This window comes from Macrobrachium rosenbergii, chromosome 42 (assembly GCF_040412425.1).
Source record: "Macrobrachium rosenbergii isolate ZJJX-2024 chromosome 42, ASM4041242v1, whole genome shotgun sequence".
Lineage (NCBI taxonomy): Eukaryota > Metazoa > Arthropoda > Malacostraca > Decapoda > Palaemonidae > Macrobrachium > Macrobrachium rosenbergii.
This window is the reverse complement of record NC_089782.1, coordinates 54,147,027-54,166,721: the sequence shown is the minus strand read 5'-3', so window position 1 is coordinate 54,166,721 and position 19,695 is coordinate 54,147,027. Positions and strand designations below refer to the sequence as shown.

Below are 19,695 nucleotides of genomic sequence, written 5' to 3'. Positions count from 1 at the left end.
AAAAATTTTATTTTGGTTTGCGTTTGCTTATTTTTCGAGAAAATCATCACAGTCTAATAAATAGATAGAACCCAGTGAACTTTTACGGAAATACCTTTTATCTCCTGTTGAATAACTTAATTAGTGAAATTTTAATATTTTTTTCAAGAGAATGTTCATAAATGTAATTTATGAACATTTGAATTTTGAGTTGAATTGCAATCCCTTGAGTTATGCTATGATGATCTCTTAAGGGGTCGGTATTCCATTTCAGTATATTAATACCCATTGTTATATGAAACAGGTGGCATTGTCCCAATTGTGAAACTGACCACGAAAGCCAGTTATCACCGGCCACTTCATATACAGTGGCAGCCTATGTTAGTGCTGAAGAGTGTCCTCTTGACCAGTGTCTTGTCGATTTACAGTCTGGCACACAGACTGGTGTATCTCTTGTTTGTGGATCAGACAGCCATGGTCAAGGGGGCTGTGGTGCTCAAGTCAAAGTTGATCGCATTGTTACGCCAAAGATTCAAACCCTACCAACTGTGCTAGTCATCAGGAACAATAGTTTAATGTAAGTTTTGATATGTTATGTATTTAATTGTTTTGTATTACATATGCACATAATTGAAAGAGTTATGTGAGGTAGGGGGCCAAAAAGATGTTGCACATAACCCTGTGTTTGTTCCAACTTGATATACAAACCATTGGTCCTTTACATTAAGAATTAGTTACAGCGCAGCTGGAAACGGTCATTGAACCTTCAAACAAGGTGGTTAGGCAGTTAGCCCTTAAACACCGAGCCTCTATTTACAAAAGTGTCGGCCGTATGCCGGCGGGGTTTGAGAGTTAGTGCCGAAGCGGAAAAAGTATTTTTAAAAAATCACAGCACGTTTAGTTTTTGAGATTAAGAGTTCATTTTTGGCTCCTTTTTTTCTCATTGCCTGAAGTTTAGTATGCAACCATCAGAAATGAAAAAAAATATCATTATCATATATAAATATTGGAATATATGACAGCACAAAAAAAAATTTCATATATTGTATACAAATCGCTCTGTGAGCAAAATGGTTAAAGCTAATGAGTTATTTGTTTTGTTGTTGTATTGTACACTAAATTGCAATGATTTTGGTATATAACAAATTGTAAAATGATCAAAGCAACACAGAGGAAATATTATCACAAAATGATGCATGAATTCGTAACGATCGGACGTAAAAAAATTTTTTTTTTTTTAAATTCACCATAAATCGAAATACTGTGCTAGAGACTTCCCGTTTGTTGCAAAATGAAGGTAAATGATTGAATATTACTAGAATGTAAGAGTTTTAGCTTACAATTGCAGTTTTCGACCATTTCGGTCGAGTTAAAAGTTGACTGAAGGTCAAATTTTTTCTATTTATCGTGATTTATATAAAAATATTTCAAAACTGATAAAAGCTACAATCATGAGTTATTTTTTGTTGTATTCTACATGAAATTGCACACATTTTCATATATAAAACTTTATGTAGCAGCTAATAGACAACGGTGCAAAGATTACGACAAAGTGACTAAAGAAATTCTGAGATTTTCAGCAGAGTTAGCACATGCAGAGGTAAGGAAAAAGTTTTTTTAAAAAATTCACCGTAAATCGAAATATCGTGCTAGAGACTTCTCTTTTGTTGCAAAATGAAGGTAAATGATTGAGTATTACTAGAATATAAGGGTTTTAGCTTACAATCGCATTTTTCTACCATTTCGGTCGAGTCAAAGTTGACCGAAGGTTGAAATTTTGGCACATCGTGATTTATATGGAAATATTTCAAAATTGATAAAAGCTACAGCTATGAATTATTTTTTGTTGTATTCTACATGTAATTGCGCACATTTTCATATATAAAATTGTATGTAACGGCTAATAGAAAATGGTGCAAAAATGACAACAAAGTGACTAAAGAAATTCTGAGATTTTCAGCACAGTTACCGCGCGCGGAGGTAAGGAAAAAGTTTTTCAAAAATTCACCATAAATCGAAATATTGTGCTAGAGACTTCTCGTTTGTTGCAAAATGAAGGTAAATGATTGAATATTACCAGAATGTAAGATTTTTAGCTTACAATTGCATTTTTCTACCATTTCGGTTAAGTCAAAGTTGACTGAAGGTTGAAATTTTGGCACTTATCGTGATTTATATGAAAATATTTAAAAACTGATAAAAGCTACTACTATGAGTTATTTTTTGTTGTATTCTACATGAAATTGCGCACATTTTCATACATAAAACTTTATGTAACGGCTAATAGAAAACAGTGCAAAAATTACGACAAAGTGTCTTAAAGAATTTCTGAGATTTTCGGCAGAGTTAGCGCGCGCGGACTTAAGGAAAAAGTTTTATTTTAAAATTCGCCATAAATCGAAATATTGTGCTAGGGACTTCTCGTTTGTTGCAAAATGAAGATAAATGATTGAATATTACTAGAATGTAAGAGTTTTAGCTTAGCAAAATGGAGGCAGATGATTGAATATTACTAGAATGTAAGAGTTTTAGCTTACAATTGCATTTTTCTACCATTTTGGTCGAGTCAAAGTTGACCGAAGGTTAAAATTTGGGCACTTATCGTGATTTATATGAAAATATGTCAAAATTGATAAAAGCTACAACCATGTGTTACTTTTTGTTATATTCTACATGAAATTGCACACATTTTCAGATATAAAACTTTATGTAACGGCTAATAGAAAATGGTGCAAAAATTACGACAAAGTGGCTAAAGAATTTCTGAGATTTTCAGCAGAGTTAGTGCAGACGTAAGGAAAAAGTTTTTTTTTTAAAATTCACCATAAATCGAAATAATGCGCTAGAGACTTCTCGCTTGTTGCAAAATGAAGTGAATATTACTAGAATGTAAGAATTTTAGCTTACAATTGCATTTTTCTACCATTTCGGTCGAGTTAAAGTTTACTGAAGGTTGAAATTTTGGCACTTATCGTGATTTATATGAAAATATTTCAAAACGGATAAAAGCTACAACTATGAGTTATTTTTTGTTGTATTCTACATGAAATTGCGCACATTTTCATATATAAAAATTTATGTAACGGCTAATAGAAAATGGTGCAAAAATTATGACAAAGTGACTAAAGAATTTCTGAGATTTTCAGCAGAGTTAGCTGATGCTTTCATTTGGGAGATGCAAGAAATTCCTGCATGCACAGCTGGGTCACGCTTGTAAAAAAAACAACAGCGTGATCTGTGAACTCAGCAGAGTTAGCGTGCGCGGACGTAAGGAAAAAGTGTTTTTAAAAATTCACCGTAAATTGAAATATTGTGCTGGAGACTTCTCATTTGTTGCAAAATGAAGGTAAATGATTGAATATTGCTAGAATGTAAGAGTTTTAGCTTACAATTGCATTTTTCTACCATTTCGGTCGAGTCAAAGTTGACCGAAGGTTTAAATTTTGGCACTTATCGTGATTTATATGAAAATATTTCAAAATTGATAAAAGCTGCATCTATGAGTTATTTTTTGTTGTATTCTACGTGAAATTGCACACATTTTCATATATAAAACTTTATGTAACGGCTAATAGAAAATGGTGCAAAAATTACGACAAAGTGACTAAAGAATTTTTAGATTTTCAGCAGAGTTAGCACGCGCGGAGGTAAGGAAAAGTTTTTTTTAAAAATTCACCATAAATCAAAATATTGTGCTAGAGACTTCTCGTTTGTTGCAAAATGAAGGTAATTGATTGAATATTACTAGAATGTAAGAGTTTTAGCTTACAATTGCATTTTTCTACCATTTCGGTCAAGTCAAAGTTGACCAAAGGTTTAAATTTTGGCACTTATTGTGATTTTTATGAGAATATCTCAAAATTGATAAAAGCTACAACCATGAGTTATTTTTTGTTGTATTCTACGTGAAATTGCACACATTTTCATATATAAAACTTTATGTAAAGGCTAATAGAAAATGGTGCAAAAATTACGACAAAGTGACTAAAGAATTTCTGAGATTTTCAGCAGTTAGCTGATGCTTTCTTCTGGGAGAAGAAAGAAATTCACGCATGCGCAGCTGGGCCACGCTTGTAAACAAAACAACAGCATGATCCGTGAACTCCCAGCATCCCTCAAGGTGCGTGATTTAAAATTTTTCACGAACTAGGCCTATAAGTATTTTTCTCCGAATATTTAAAAAGACTTTTTGTAGTCGACATATTTTACGTCCACTCGGCACCCAACGGACAATTTTTGTCGACGTAAAATACATCCAGTCGGCGTTAAAGGGTTAACTACCGTCTGGAAGGTGGGAGTCCCACCTGCCTGGATGTAAACATTCGAATTTGCTTTTGGCCATTGTGTGGTGCACCGTTGTTTCTTCCCTCTGACCTGACTGTCGTTGAGCTGTTGTTTCCCTGGTGGGATCTTTCTCTTTTTCCTTGTATGGTTGCTTGTGTGTTTGCTATGCAAACCCACAAAGGTAATAAGTCTCGTAAGCCCGCTTTTTCCCAGCATGTGTTTCCTGGAGTTGGTGGGAAGAAGTGTAGTAGCGTCAGATGTAATGTTGATGTGGACCCACATGCCCTGTGCTCCTCTTGTAGGGGGCATGTGTTTTCTAGAGATTCTGTTTATGCTGAGTGTTGCTTCTGGTCGGCTGAGCAGTGGTTGAAGTTTGAGGGGAGGAAACGGTACTGGAGGAAGCCTTCCAAGGCATCGTCTAAGGGTTATACGTCCCCGATGACTCCCTTAGTAGCTAGCCCTTCAGGGTTGTTCTCCCGGCAAACTTCCCCTTCCAGCTGTCTCTCCTTTGGGTGAGGACTCCCCTTCTTCTTCGCTTGCTTCATTGGGAGAGGAATGACAGGGGGATGGTGGGCAATCAGGACAACCTCTTCTCGAGATATCTCCTCGCCCCAGGGCGGGGAAACTTTCCCCCCAGAGCGAGAGAAGATTCCCTCCACTAACCTGACTTTTTCCACTAAAGGTTTGGCAGTAGAGGCTTCTCTCGGGAAGCAGGTTAGTGACTTGAGAGCAACCTGGCTCCACAAGGGTCTTTCTGGTGTTCCATCCCTGGAGGGCCTCCTGTCCCATCTGACTGGCACTCTGGTGGTAACCCACACCGCGGCTACCTCTACTACCAGTACTGTGACCATGACAGCCTTCGCTAAGATGCCGATAACTGTCTTGTCTCACCTGGGGACCCAGGTGACCGCTGTGCCGGCATCCCAGCACGCATTGCCTCTGCCTCCTGGCATCACCATGGCCCGCTGTCCCAGTCCAGACCTTCTATGATAGTGACCTCCACCGTGCGTCACATGATGGTTCCTGCTCATGCTACTCCTGGCTTCCCTGGCTCCCAAGCATTGCTGGCTGCCCCAGTCACTGCCCCCTTTGATGACATACCTACTGCTCAGGTCACTCCCGCTACCCTGGCGACCCCAGCTGTTCCTGTGACATTGCTGCTCCCTCCTGGATGGGGGATTTGACCACCATTCTTCTTCCGAGGCCTGCTGGTCAAAGAAGAAGGCTGTTCTCCCCCTCCCCCCCCAGAAATCCCATCCTGGAACTTACAAGGAACTGCCTTTCTCCACAGGGGAAGTAGTGGGATCTCTAGTTGGCTCTTCCCAACCTACTGGTCAGGGAACCAAATGCTGACCCCTGGGTCTAGTGTTTCGGGAGCCATGGGCGTGCAAACCTTGGTTCGCACACCTGTTGCCATGCCTAAGAAGTCTGCCTCGAAGGCTGGCACTATGTTGGTCACTTGTTCGTGAGTCACTCCAAGTACCCTGGTCTCTAAGGAGACTCGGGTATCCCAAACCAGTATCGGAGAGTCCGCTCACCGTACTGATTCGGGCACAGGACAAGCCAAGACATGCAGGTGTCTTGGCTCTGCCTGCTGGCACTGCTTCTATTGTCAAGCCAGGTTCCCAGGTTGGTGCTTCGGTCTCTCGAGTCCGAGCGTCTGGAGAGACAGAGAGGAAGGATCCAAGGGGTCTGCCAAGGTTCTCCCTCCTGCTGGGAGAGTAGATTGGGAGGACTGCACCCTGGAAGGACTCGAGGGTCCTCTCCCCCAGGATGCGGACACCCCTGAAATACAGAGGACTTTTGCAGAGGCCATTGCACTGATCCGCCAGCGCAACGACCTTGGGGAAGGGACCATGGCCTCATCTGTAGATTGTCCTTTGTGCCTCGAATACTTCTGGGGTCCGAAAAAGGAGCCCAAGGTTTCACTGGGGCTGCCGTGGTCCACACTTGTCAAGGGAGCCCTCGATCAAGTGAATAATGTTGTTTCTGGGCAAGAGAATTCACTTCGTTCGAACCGCTCGGACAAGCTGGTTCCTCCTCCTCTGCCTCGACAGAAGCACTTTTATACGCCCTTGGAAAGGGCATTGCCTACCAAGCTGGTTGATCCAGACCTGGTGCGTCTAGGCCTGGGTCTCTCACTGCAGCAGCTTACTGCAGAAGGAATCTCCCTTTCGCAGTAAGAAGCAGTGACCCTGGAAGCCACCACTATGGAGGCTCTCCAGGCAGTCTCCTGGCTGGATCTGTGGTCATTCACAGTATCCAATGTGGCTGCCTCCTTAGGTGCTATCATGTCTGGGGAGGGCTCCTCTTTCGGGAGGCTGTGCTGGAGGTAGAGCCATCTCTTACCTTGCCCACCAGACAGCAAACCTGTGGGCAAACCTGGTGTTAAAGATAAGAGATGCTGTCCTTTCGTTTTGCCAGGTCTGTAGGTCCCAAGTAGGCAATAACCCCTACGGAATGGACTGTTGCTGGGTTCTGCCTCTCTTTCCTAGAGAGCTGGTAGATGCTGTGGTGCACAAACATTGGGCCGAAGACAGCGGCCGCCTTGTTCACCAAGCAGTGGCCAAGATCTCTGGGTCTTTGCGCTCCACTGTGGCCTGGCCTTCGGGTCAGGCTAGCACTTCTTTGGCCCCCAAGAAGCCTCAGACTTCAGAGAGTTCCCGCGGGAACATCCAGCCTTCTTCTTCCGCCAGGAAGGGTGGGCAGTCGCACCCCCTTCAACCCTCTTTCCAGTCCAGTAAAGGGGGCAAGGCAAAGAAGAAGAAGAAGGGGAAATGCTAGGGGTCGCTTTCCCCTCCAGCTGCTGCCAGTAGTGGGGAGGTGCCTGTCGAGCCATTGGGCAACATGGCAGCAATTGGAGCCGAGACCTGTTAGTGGATGTGCTTTGGGAGAGGTATATACTCCCCTTTGAGTCTCAGCCGGATGTGCTTTGGGAGAGATATATACTCCCCTTTGAGTCTCAGCCACCCCTCACCAACACTCCAGACTGTCTCCTTACCTGTTCCTGGTTTGATGAAGGATCTCACGCTCAAGCATGAGGTGCAGCCATGCTGAGTAAGGGTGCTGTGGAAGTCATGCCAGGTCGGTCCCCAGGCTTTTACAGCTGTGTCTTTCTTGTAGAGAAAGCTTCGAGGGGCTGGAGACCAGACATAGACCTCTCTTTCCTGAACCGATTTGTTCGCCAGACTTGGTTCACAATGGAGACCGCTCATTCCATGCTCACTTCCATCATTGATGCTCACGGTGGACCTGAAGGATGCGTACAATATTTCCAAATACCCATCCATCTGTCCTCCCTCAAGTACCGTTGCTCTATCCTCGGAGAATCAGTGTTCCAGTTCAGGGCACTCTGTTTCAGGCTCTCGACCACTCCCCAGCTGTTCACGCGAGTGTTGACCCTAGTGTCAGCTTGGGGTCATTTGCACGGGATACGCAGGTTGAGGTATCTCAACGATTGACTGGTCCTGGTGAGCTCTCGCTCACAGTTGCTTCAGGACAGGGATTGGCTCCTTGAGTTTTGCTGTGATCTATGGATTGTAGTAAATCTCAAGAAGTCAGATCTCACCCCCAAGCAGAGGATAAAGTACCTGGGCATGCTGATAGATACGGTAGCAGTAAGTGTCTTCCCCTCAGACTCTCGTATCAGCAGGTTCAGGAAGACAGCACAGCTGTTCCTGTCTCGACAGGAGCAGCCAGCTCGGCAGTGGCAAGTCATCATCGATCACCTGTCGTCATTGGAGAAGCTGGTCCCTCGTGGGCGTCTGCACCTTCAGTCCCTGCAGTGACTGAAGAAGTGCTGGTCCCAGTCTTGAGACCCCCTGTCCTTTCTCATCCCTCTTTTGGGGGAGGTGAAAGAGGACCTAGATTGGTGGATGGACAACAGGAACCTCTTGACAAGAGTATGCCTGCATACTCCCCCTCCTGATATGCCTTCTGTTCTTGGACGTTTCGACTGAGGGATGGGGCGCACACCTGAAGTAGTTGCTGACTTCAGGATTATGGCACCGAGACAACAAGCACCTTCACATTAACATCCCAGAACTAAAGGTGGCCTTCCTGGCTCTCCAAGAGTTTCAGGATTGAGTGATGGGACACTTTGCGGTGTTGATGAGTGACAACATCTTAGTAGTGGCATATGTCAACTAGCAAGGGGGCCTGGTGTCCCTTCCACTTCATCAGTTGATGATGCAGGTGCATGAGTGGGCTCTGGCTCACATTCCAGGCAAGAGGAATGTAGTGGCAGACAAGCTCAGCAGCTAGAATCAGGTGATAGGGACAGAGTGGTCCCTTCACCCAGACATTGCAGAGAGGTTGTTCGATCTGTGGGTCGTCCAGTCATAGATCTGCTCACCACCCGGCACAAGAAACTTCAGGTCTTCTGTTCGGTCATGCCGAACCCATGGGTCGCTGCGGAGGACACATTCCAACACCCGTGGAACAACCTCGGTGTCTACACCGTTCCTCTGTTTTGTCTGATTCGCAGGGTGGCCAGCCAAGTGGTGATCACCACAAATCTCAGGATGATTCTGGTGGCCCCCAAATGGCCCCAGGCTGGTTGGCATCCCAACCTGCTAGCTCTTCTTTCTGAGGCACCAAGAGAGATTCCTCCCTGGCCCAACCTGCTGTGCCAACCCCATGTGGAGTGGTATCACCAGGCAGTGCAGTCCCATGTGTCCTCACTGCTGATGGTTATCCAGCATCTCCTGCGAGGAGAGGCTTTTCATGTCGCGCAGCAATGGATATGGCTGGACACCTCAGGCAGTCCCGTGCAGCAGTATAGCAGGGAAAGTGGGCCATCCTCCGTGGTTGGTGTTGTAGACGGGGTATCTCTCTGGTTGGAGCTACTGTTCAGCAGGTCACAGACTTCCTCGCCTTTCTTCGCTGAGAGAAGCTTCTCTCTGTTTCAGCTGTAAATGGCTACGGAGCCGCACTCAGCCAAAGAGCTGCACTCGACCTAGTCTTGTGGCTGAAAGGGGTAGATATCTCCTTCTTTCGAGATTTCTCTACTGATGAGAAGCTTCGAGATGTCTTGCCCACCCATGGGATATGACTCTCGTTCTAAGGAGCCTGACTTGTGCACCGTACAAGCCTTTACGAGAGTCATCAGACACGGATCTGACCCTCAAGACTGTCTTCCTACTTGCCCTGGCATCAGCGAACGGAGTAGGAGAACTTCATGGACTTTCCTTCGATGTTAAACACTCAAGGGGATGGGGATCAGTTATGCTCGATTTTGTCCCTGACTTCGTAGCAAAGACTCAGAACCTATTGGGCCTTGACGCTAGGTTTGAGCCCTTCATGATCCCCTCCCTAAAGGACTTTGTTGGTGATGACCCAGACGAGATGCTACTGTGTCTTGTTAGAGTGCTGCAGTGCTATCTGAAGAGAACTCGCCTTCTCTGGCGTGAGTGTCGACAACTCTTTGTTAGCGCTGACTCGACCAAGAAAGAGGTCTCCAAGAGCACGATTTCTTTCTGGCTTCATGAGACGATTAGGAGAGCGTACTCTGCTGCTGGAGAAGATGACACCGGTACCTTCCGTCCGAGAGCTCATGAAGTCCGGAGCATTGGTCCGACCCTCCCATTCCTGAAGAACCTGTTGGTTCCTCAGGTATTGAAAGTGGGGATGTGCTCTAAACAGACCACCTTCACTTCTTTCTACCTGCAGGATATTGCCCACAAGTCCTTGGACACCTTTTCCTTGGGACCTGTGGTGGCTGCTCAGCAAGTTGTGTAGCTTACCCGGCTCCTTTAACAGGACAGGGTTGCATCTCGCCCAAGATGTGCCGTTGTGGATGCGAGAATGAGTGAGGGAGTGACTGGCCTCTCCTTCTTCTCGTCATCCTGGCTCTCTTCCTACAGGCAGAGAGTGGATTCAAGCCTTTGCATGCTGGATCTGGTGGTCGATACAGGTAAGCATACACCACACGACAAACCCAGTACTTGTATTTGCCTTACTGTCCCCGACTTTTTAAGGTTCATCCTAGCCTGTTTTTGTATGAAATGACGTCTCATTCATACGAAAAGGCCCAGAAGTCTGACAGTTGATCTCGTGTTCCTATAACCTGATCAGCTTGTCAGAGACAGGTTTTCCCTTCCTCGCTCTGTCGACCAGGAAAGGAACCCCAGGTGTGGCGAACTGCAGTCAGTTCGTAGACTCACTCAGATTCCTCCTTCCAACCAGTGAGTCTTCCTAATGTAAAGGACCGATGGTTTGTATGTTGTGTTGGAAAAGATAAAAAATTTCTAAAGTAAATTGTATTTTTTCTAACTATACAAATCTGATGTTTACATCGGGGCAGGTGGGACTCCCACCTCCCAGACAGTAGTTAACTACCTAACCACCTTGTTTGAAAGTTCAACAGCCATTTCCAGCTGCGCTGTAAGTAATTTCTAATGTAAAGGACCTCAGCTTTGTATAGTTAGGAAAAATATAATTTATTTAAAAAATTGTTATATTGTCTATAGTGAACTGTGCAGGTTATCTTACATTGTAATAATACCCCATATGGACTTATTTTTGTAGGGAAGCTTTGTTACTCTTTGTCACATGTGATTCAAAATAATCCGACCCACCTCTCATGCATTATTTTCACTTTTGTGGCCAGCCCTATGAAGGTGAAGAAATGACTTTGCACCTTCATTAAACTAACTTTAAACAAAAGCTCTTGTATAGTACAGTATTTTATGAATTATAACCATTCTGGTTCCTGGTATATAGGAACATTTTGTATTGTTAGAACAAAATTCTTTCAAATATTTACCTGCAATTATCCTACAGGGACCGTGATCTTAAGCGACGTTTACATGTAGTGTTTCCGGAAACTCTTGACTTGACGTCTCACACACTGAATCATGTACCTGCAACATATACGCTGTCATCTGTTATATTTCACCATGGTCGTTGGGTTAAGCATTTTTCAGGTAATTGTTATCTATAAAGTTAATTTACACTAGCGACAGTAAAATAGCACTGTAGTTGCAATCTTCATGTCGGAAGCCAAAAAGTATAAATTTGTTGTTATTATGTTAGATATTTGTTTATAAAATACCGTATATTTAGTGTCATAGAGAGTGCCAGGAAACTTTTCCTGGCATTGAGATGTAAGGCACTGAATGTTGCCCATATTTACAGTTAATGCTTTATTAATTATGAAGTCTTGAGTGTGAGGAAGTTTAGAGTGTGAAATCATAGAATAGCATATGGTAATCTATTGACTGAGGCTTAAACACTGTCAGTTAAGAAGCTTTAGTTCTCTGTCATAAACTTCAAGTGGTAATATTTTGCTGTGATTTGCTTAACCACAAAGGGTTTTTGAATGTCCAGGCACCGCAGCCTTTTGTCCGACAGAAAGAACAGCAGTAGCCCATAGTCCAGACTTTACTTTCAACAAATGTTAATTTCTTTTAAAAATCCAGTGAGGAGATTAAGAATTATTTTGTTCCTACACAAATGCAAACCTTCATTCTTTACATAGGATTTAGCTTGCAAACATGAGCTTGAATGGTCATTCAGCTTTCAGATAGGGTTTTTAACTATTGACAGCTAGGGGGAAGCCCTGCCCACCTGTCATTATGCACCTCATTATGCTTCTGACTGCTCGTTTTGTTTAGACATCTTATAGACTCTCTGCCTAACTTGTTGTTTGCTCTTTCCCAGGCTTTCTGGTTTCTTTGATGATATTTTGCTGTATAATTGATTAGTTCTGTTTGAAATAAAATGTCTCAAACCCCTCAGTCAGAGGAGTAAGCCTAAGGTTTTTGAGGTGCTGTCCAGGGAAAGACGAGCCTTGTAATAGGTTCCTCTCTCTCTAGGTAGACCCACATAACCCTCTTTGCCTCCTGCAGAAGGCATGAATCCAACCAGTCTAGACCTTGTTCAGAATGCTATGTCCGGCTGTTTGAACATTGGGTGAACTCTACCAGGAAGAAGAGAGAGAGAAGATCTTTCTGATGTCATTGGATTGCGATACTCCACTGGTACTTTTATTCCACTTGCCAAACTCCCACCTGCTCTTGCTGCTCCCAAGGGAGTAGTTTTCCCCCCTCGCCTATTCCTGCCGATCGCTTGGTAGTGGGCAACCGAATGGGGGAGGACACCCAGCCCAGTTTCTCACCTGGAGCCTTCCTTTGTTCTGAGGCAGACTTGTTCTCTGGAGGATGCTCTTTTTCTGAGTAAAGGGAAGAGATCTCACCTAACCCAACTTTTGTTTCAGGTGTGGTGGAGGACGGGAGGCTCAGGGAGCTGTGGCCCTCCCTGAGCATTTTGGGTAAGCCTAGCATATTGTACCATGTGATTGCTATTGCTGTCACTGTGATGACTTTGATGATCATGGTCTCCACTTGCTCTCAGACTGCCCCTACCTTCTTGGTGTCTCCCTACATCTCATCAGTGACACGTCCCCAAGTGCTACCTTTGACCACGTCTTTTGGGTAGGGCCTCCTCCATCAGTATTGACCTCAGCTGCACTTGGCAAGAAGTCAAGAAAGAGGAGACAGAAGTCGTCTTCGTCTTCATCGTCATCATCTTCGTTGTTGAGTGCTGTCGCCTCCTCCCCTTCGCCTTCCAAGGTTGGTAAGCGGAGGAAGAAGTCTGCTACATCTCCCTGCAGGAAGTCTTCTTGAGCTTCCAACGTACTGTGTGTTCCGTTGCACCCGTTGCCAAGTGCAAGGGTGCAACTGCTGCCTGGGGTTCTTTGGACCCCAGTGTACCGGTACCAGCCCCATTAGTAGACCAACCCAGGCTGACAAGGGTTCCTGGTTTGCTGCCCCAGGCCTATCTGACAGCACAGCAGAGGGAACGAATGTGAAATGGGAGCAAGCAGGTGTTGTTTCATCTCCCTACTGCTCTTTAAAGAGAGTGGCTCAGGGGATCCAGGATAGTGGCCTGGCTCGGTACCCAGACCTAGCAAGAGGAGGTTCCCTGCTCAGTCATCCCTTCGGCTTCTCAGAAGACTGGGTCATGCTCGAGGGACACCCACTGCCCACGTTTACAAGAGTGGGACTGCTCTTCAAGACCTGTGCAGATGTCACCATGGGTTGACGACTGCTGATGGCCTCGCTCACCTGCCAAGGCCTTGTTCTTTGCTCGGATCGGCAAAGGTGCTCGTGATTCTTTACCTGTCCCCTCCGCCTCCACATGGTTATCTGGGAGCTGGAAAGGCCTGGGGTTCGGGACCAAGATTATTCTTGATCCCACCCCAGCTCCACCATGGAGGTTACGTACCTAGATCAGTCCTTGTACCTTGGACTGGACAGGTCAGATACCTGAAAATTGGAGAGATCGGCCAGGGGGCTCTGGCAAGTGTCCCTCTCCTGCAAAGGAAGTGACTTACATAAAGAATTACTTTCAGCAAAGCTAGAACGGCTGTTAAACTTTCGAACAAAGTGGGTAGGCAGTTAATTAACGTCTGGAAGGCGGGAGTCCCACCTGCCCGGATGTAAACATTCCAATTTGTTTTCGGCCATCATATGTTGCAGACGTGTTTCTTGACTCTCTGCTCTGATTGCCATTTTGCTTTTTTCCCAGTGGGATCTTTCTTGTTTTGTTTTGAATTAAAATCTGTTTGTGTGTTTGATCATTTGTTAATATGCAAACCCACAAATCATCTAAACCTGTGTGGAAGGGCATCACTCAGCGTGTGTGCTGGTGTTGATGGCAAGGGTTGCACCCACTTTCGCTCGCCCTTTGACGTTAACCCTCATGTCTTCTGCACTGGTTGCAGGGGACATGACCGTAAACCTGAATCAACTTGTAATGAGTGTTGTTCCCGGTTGCCTGTGCAGTGGGTGAAGTTTAAGTACAAGAAGAAACTGAAGGTTACACAACACTGAGTATGCCTTTCATTGCCAACCCTTCTTCTCCATTCGCCCTCCTGCTAAACTTCCACGCTTGGTTGTCTCTCCTTCAGGAACGATCTCTCCCTCTTTGTCCTCATTTGCTTCGTTGGATGAGGATCAGCCCGGGGGGCCGGGTACCAGGACAACCTTGTCTCATGAGTCTCCACTCGCTCTGTGGGGGAAGCTTCTCCCTTGGAGCGAGAGGAGTCTCCCTCCCTTTACCGGACTTTGTCTTCTCCAGATCAGGCAGACAAGCTCTGGGAGACTTGAGTCTCCTTGGGGCTCTCAGGTGTCCTTTCAGTGCAAGGTCCCTTGGCACACTTGAGGGCTTTGAGAACTCATGAGTTACCTGTCATGACTCATGCCTCTGTCACTACCACCATGACCACAGTGACTATGATGGCATTCGCCAAGGTCCCCACATCGGTTTCAACCCATTCTTCAATTCTGACAACCCCAGCCATGGTTGAACAAACTGCTGTCCTTGCTCTTACTCCGGGTTACGCTCTGACCCTCCCGCCTACTGTTTTCACGGCTCCAGCTGCTCCTGCTGCCCCAACTGCTCTGGCTGCTCCTGTTCCTGCTGCTCCCTCCTGTATGGGAGACCAGTTGCTGACCACCATCCTGAAGAAGATGTCAAAGAAGAAATTGAAGAGAGGAATTGTAAGGTGTTAAGAACCGAGGTTTTCGGCCCTTAAGAAAAACACAGGATCTTTATAGATGGAAAAACTTTTGGGGCTGCTCTGGCTAATCGACCTCGCACACACAAAGAAGGAGGAATAACAAAAATACAGGAAATGGTTATAAAAATAGATTTATTAATATTAAACTTAATAATCTTAAATAAAAAAGAAAACCATAACAAAATGAGCCTCTCTTCGAAACACAAAAATAAAGCAGTATTACTTTATATAATAAAAGAAGTACCAGCAGCAGTCGATACAAAAAAAAGCCATCTCCAGCTGAAGTCCACCAACTAACGACAACAGGCAGTATTATCACGACGCCCTGCTGCCGTCTCGCCTAAAATACAAAGGACACGGGGCCACTGCACCGAGCCAAAACTGCCGACAGGGTCTCCACCTGCGGCCAACAAACAACCTTCTTCGTTGAGGCGCTGCTCCAGTCTGGGCCCAAACACCGGCTGCCCAAGAAACGTCCTCAAAGTCGAACTGCTGCTGGTACTCAAAAGTTCTCTTCCCCAAGAGAACAACCTGTTCGCTCTGCTGCCTAGAACCTGACTAAAAGTTGGCGCCACGCCTTCAACAATCCTGTGAAAATAAGAGGAGGGGAGAGGATTAGCCAAATAAATAAACAGGTAACTACCGCACGCCCATAGAACAACCAAAGATCCTAACACCTTCCCCCCCGACAGAAAAAAAAAAATTACAATTTTTTTTTTTTTTCCAAAATAACCAACCTCCTCCTCCAATGTGGTGAAAACTCCGACAACCAGAGCAGAGCCAATCCTGTCACACGGTCGCCAATGTTAAGAACCGAGGTTTTCGGCCCTTAAGAAAAACACAGGATCTTTATAGATGGAAAAACTATTGGGGCTGCTCTGGCTAATGGGGACAAAGGAGGAATACAAAAATACAGGAAATGGTTATAAAAATAGATTTATTAATATTAAACTTAATAATCTTAAATAAAAAAGAAAACCATAACAAAATGAGCCAGGTCCGGGCCACGAAAGACAAAAATAAAGCAGTATTACTTTATATAAAAAAAGAAGTACCAGCAGCAGTCGATACAAAAAAAAGCCATCTCCAGCGAAGTCCACCAACTAACGACAACAGGGTATTATCACGACGTCCTGCTGCCGTCTCGCCAAAAAATACAAAGGACACGGGCCACTGCACCGAGCCAAAACTGCCAACAGGGTCTCCACCTGCGGCCAACAAACAACTTCTTCGTTGGTGCGCTGCTCCAGTCTGGGCCCAAACACCGCTGCCCAAGAAACGCCCTCAAAGTCGAACTGCTGCTGGTACTCAAAAGTTCTCTTCCCCAAGAGAACAACCGTTCGCTTCTGCTGTGAACCTGACTAAAAGTTGGCGCCACGCCTGGACGCCAACAATCCTGTGAAAATAAGAGGGGAGGAGAGGATTAGCCAAATAAATAAACAGGCATTGCACCGCCCCATAGAACAACCAAAGATCCTAACTTCCTATCTTCATCTTCATCTTCGACTTCATCTGCTGCTGCCTCCTTCTCTTCTTCTCCTGAGGCTTGCCAGCTGAAGAAGAAGGCTGCTTCCTCCCCCCTTAGAAGGCCTGCCGAGAAACTTCTAAGGGGCTGCCCTCCTCCACTGGGGAAGCAGTGGAATCTCTTGTTGGCTCTCCCCGGTCTTCAGACTCAGGAACCGTTTCGCGTACCTCTCCGGGTCTCGTGTCTCGGGAGCCTCGAGTACACGAGCCCCCAAGGCTCGCACACTCGGAACTGGCTCTGGGACGTCCGCTTCCAAGACTGGTACTGTGCCTGCCTCTTCCCTATTTTCTTTGAACACTTGGGTAGAGACAGCTCCTGTTGATCGTTCTATGTGAGATTCAGGAGCTTTGAGTGCTCAACAAGGTCGAGTCACTTCGAGTACTTGAGTTTCCCAAACCAGCCCTGGAAAAGCCTCTCCCTGGTCTGGTTTAGGCACAGGCTAAGAGAAAGTGTCAAAGCATGCAGTGCTTCGTCACTTCCTGCCGGTACTCCTTTGAATACTTGGAAGATTCCCAGCCCAGGGCTTCGGACTTTAGGGTCCGAGCACCCAGAGATGCAGTGAGGAGGTTGGAGGCTTCAGCCTCGAAGAAGACTGGAGCACGTCATGAGGATGGCGCAAGTTCACGCCTGGCGGTGCCCAGTCACTCAACTCCGCCAGCCCATGTTCACATTCACGTGATTGACCCTGCTCACTGGAGGAGAGCGTTGGAGTGTGTTCATGTGAACCTCTACGCTCTCCTTGGGACAGTGCCTCACCAAGGCATAGCTGCACTCCTAGACCCATGCTGCCGTCATTACCACTGATTGGTGACTGCCCATGGCCTTCCTCTCGTGCGGGTACCTCCAGCAGGGCAGGAAGGAGTGTGCAGTCCCCCTCACCTATCCCCTCAACCTCCTGGAGTTACACTGGGAGGCATGAGTCGGACAGGAGGGACTGATAAGAATGTTTCTTCCCATTGGAGTTCTACCACGAAGGCATACGCCCTGGGATCGGTTCTCTGACTGACTCAGTACACCCAAGTGGTCTAGGAAGGATCCAAGGGGTCTGCCGAGGTTCTCCCTCCTGCAGGGAGAGTTGATCAGGAGGACCACACACTGGAAGGTCTCAAGGGTCCTCTTCCCCAGACACCCCCGAGATACAGAGGATCTTTTTGGAGATCATTGCGCTGATTCATCAGCACGATGATCTCATGGAGGGGACCATGGCCTTTTTTGTGGATCGTCTTTCATGCCTCAAACCTTAGTGGAGTCCCAAGAAGGAACCCAAAGCTTCAGAGGGCCGCCATGGTCAGCGCTTTCCAAAGGGGTGCTTGGACAAGTGAATAATCTGGCTGGCTAATGAGGAATTTGAGGAATTTATTTCTGGTGGTGGAGATTCATTTCTCGCTATAATGTGGTTCGGATTCCGCAATAAGCTGTAGGTCCCGTTGCTAGGTAACCAATTGGTTCTTAGCCACGTAAAATAAGTCTAATCCTTCGGGCCAGCCCTAGGAGAGCTGTTAATCAGCTCAGTGGTCTGGTAAAACTAAGGTATACTTAACTTTTTTTGGTTGCTGGGCAGGATAATTCACTTTGTTCGAACCATACAGAGAAGCTACTTCCCCCTCCTCTGCCTCGACAGAAGCGTTTCTACATGCCCTCGGAGGGATCATTGCCAACTAAACAGGTCAACCCGGACCTGGTTCGTCTAGGCCCTGGTCTTTTGCTGTAGCAGCTTACTGCGGAAGTGGTCTCCCTCTTGCCGCAAGAGGCAGTTTACCTGGAAGCTGCCACTATGGCTGCTCTCCAGGCAGTCTCCTGGTTGGATCTTTGGTCCCTCACAATTTCCAATGTTGCTGCCTCCCCAGGTTCGATCACCCCTGGAGAGAACTCCGTCTTCAGGAGACTGTGCCAGTCTGGAGGTATTGCTATATCCTACCTGGCCCACCAGATGGCAAACCTTTGGGCGAACCTGGTGCTGAAGAGAAGGGACACTGTCCTGAATCGGATCTCCAGGTCTGTAGAACCTGAGTCGACTTTGACCCTCAGGAATGGACTGTTGCTGGGTTCTGCCTCTCTCTTGCCCAGAGATCTGGTAGATGCTGAGGTAGAAAAGAGGCGTGCTGAAGACAACGACTGCCTTGTCCACCAGGCAGTGGCAAAGACCTCTGGGTCTTCATGTGCCACTGCTGCTTGACTTTCAGGTCAAGCTAGCACTTCCTCAGAAGACCCAGGCTTTGAGGGGCGCTAGCAGAAACACCCAGCCTTCTTCCACCTTTGCCAAGAAGGGGGCACAGCTGCTCTCCTTTCAACTCTCCTTCCAGTTGGGAAAAGTGGGGAAGAGGTAAGAAGAAGGGAGGACTGTAGGGGCAGCATTCTCCTCCAGCTGCTGCCATGGGGGGGCCCGGGTTGCCTGTCAAGCCATTGGGCAACATGGCCATAAAATAGAACCAAGTCCTGGGTAGTGGATGTTCTTTGGGAGGGCTGTCTACTCCCCTTCGAGTCGTGGCCACCCTTTACCAACAACCCGATCCATCTCCTAAATTATGTTCCAGGCTCACCGAAGGATCTTGCCCTCCAGGAGGAGGTGCAGGTAATGCTGAAGAAAGGCGCTGTAGAAGTCGTGTTGGATCGGCCCCAAGGCTTTTACAGCCACACCTTCCTTGTAGAGAAAGTCTCGCCGGGTTTGAGACCGGTTATAGACCTCTCTCCTTTGAACCGATTTGTTTGCCCAACTTGGTTCACTATGGAAATGACACACCCAGTGCTTGCTTCCATCAGGGAGAACGACTTCATGCTTATGATGGACTTGAAGGATGCATATTTTCAAAAACCCATCCATCCATCTTCTCACAAGTACCTACGCTTTATCCTTGGGAAAGCCTTACTCCAATTCAGGGTACTCTGTCTTGGGCTTTCGACCGCTCCCCAGGTGTTCATGCGAGTGTTCACCCTTGTGTCAGCTTGGTCCCATTCATATAGGACACATCTATTGAGGTATCTCAACAATTGGCTGATCCAGGCAAGCTCCTGCTCGCAGTTGCTCCAGGACAGGGAACGACTTATCAAGTTTTGCTGCAGCCTAGGGGTTGTAGTATATCTCAAGAAGTCCGATTTTATCCCCAAACAGAAGATAAAGTACCTGGGCATGCTGATAGATACAGTAGCAGCAAGGTGTTCCCCCTCAGACTCTTACATCAGCAGGTTCAGAAAGGCAGCGCAGTTGTTCCTGTCTCAACAGGAGCAGCCAACATGGCAGTGGCAAGCCGTCTTCAATCACCTGTTGTCCTTGGAGAGGCTGATCCCTCAAAGGCGGCTTCACCTTCGTTCTCTCCAGTGGAGAATGAAGGAGTTCTGGTCTCAGGCTCAAGACCCCAGTCCTTTCCCATTCCTCTCAGAGGAA

At 46.3% G+C, this 19,695-nt stretch overlaps 1 protein-coding gene across 3 annotated transcripts in view; it reads left to right on the top strand.

Moving 5' to 3' along the window:
* The window catches only part of LOC136828427 (ubiquitin carboxyl-terminal hydrolase 48-like), a 487,389-nt gene that overhangs the window by 58,273 nt on the left and 409,421 nt on the right, over nt 1–19,695 (top strand). For all 3 annotated transcript variants that reach the window (XM_067086475.1, XM_067086474.1, XM_067086476.1), the window contains exons 6-7: nt 284–556; nt 11,047–11,189. In XM_067086475.1, coding sequence (XP_066942576.1) covers nt 284–556; nt 11,047–11,189 — 416 coding nt within the window. The remainder of the gene's footprint in view (nt 1–283; nt 557–11,046; nt 11,190–19,695) is intronic.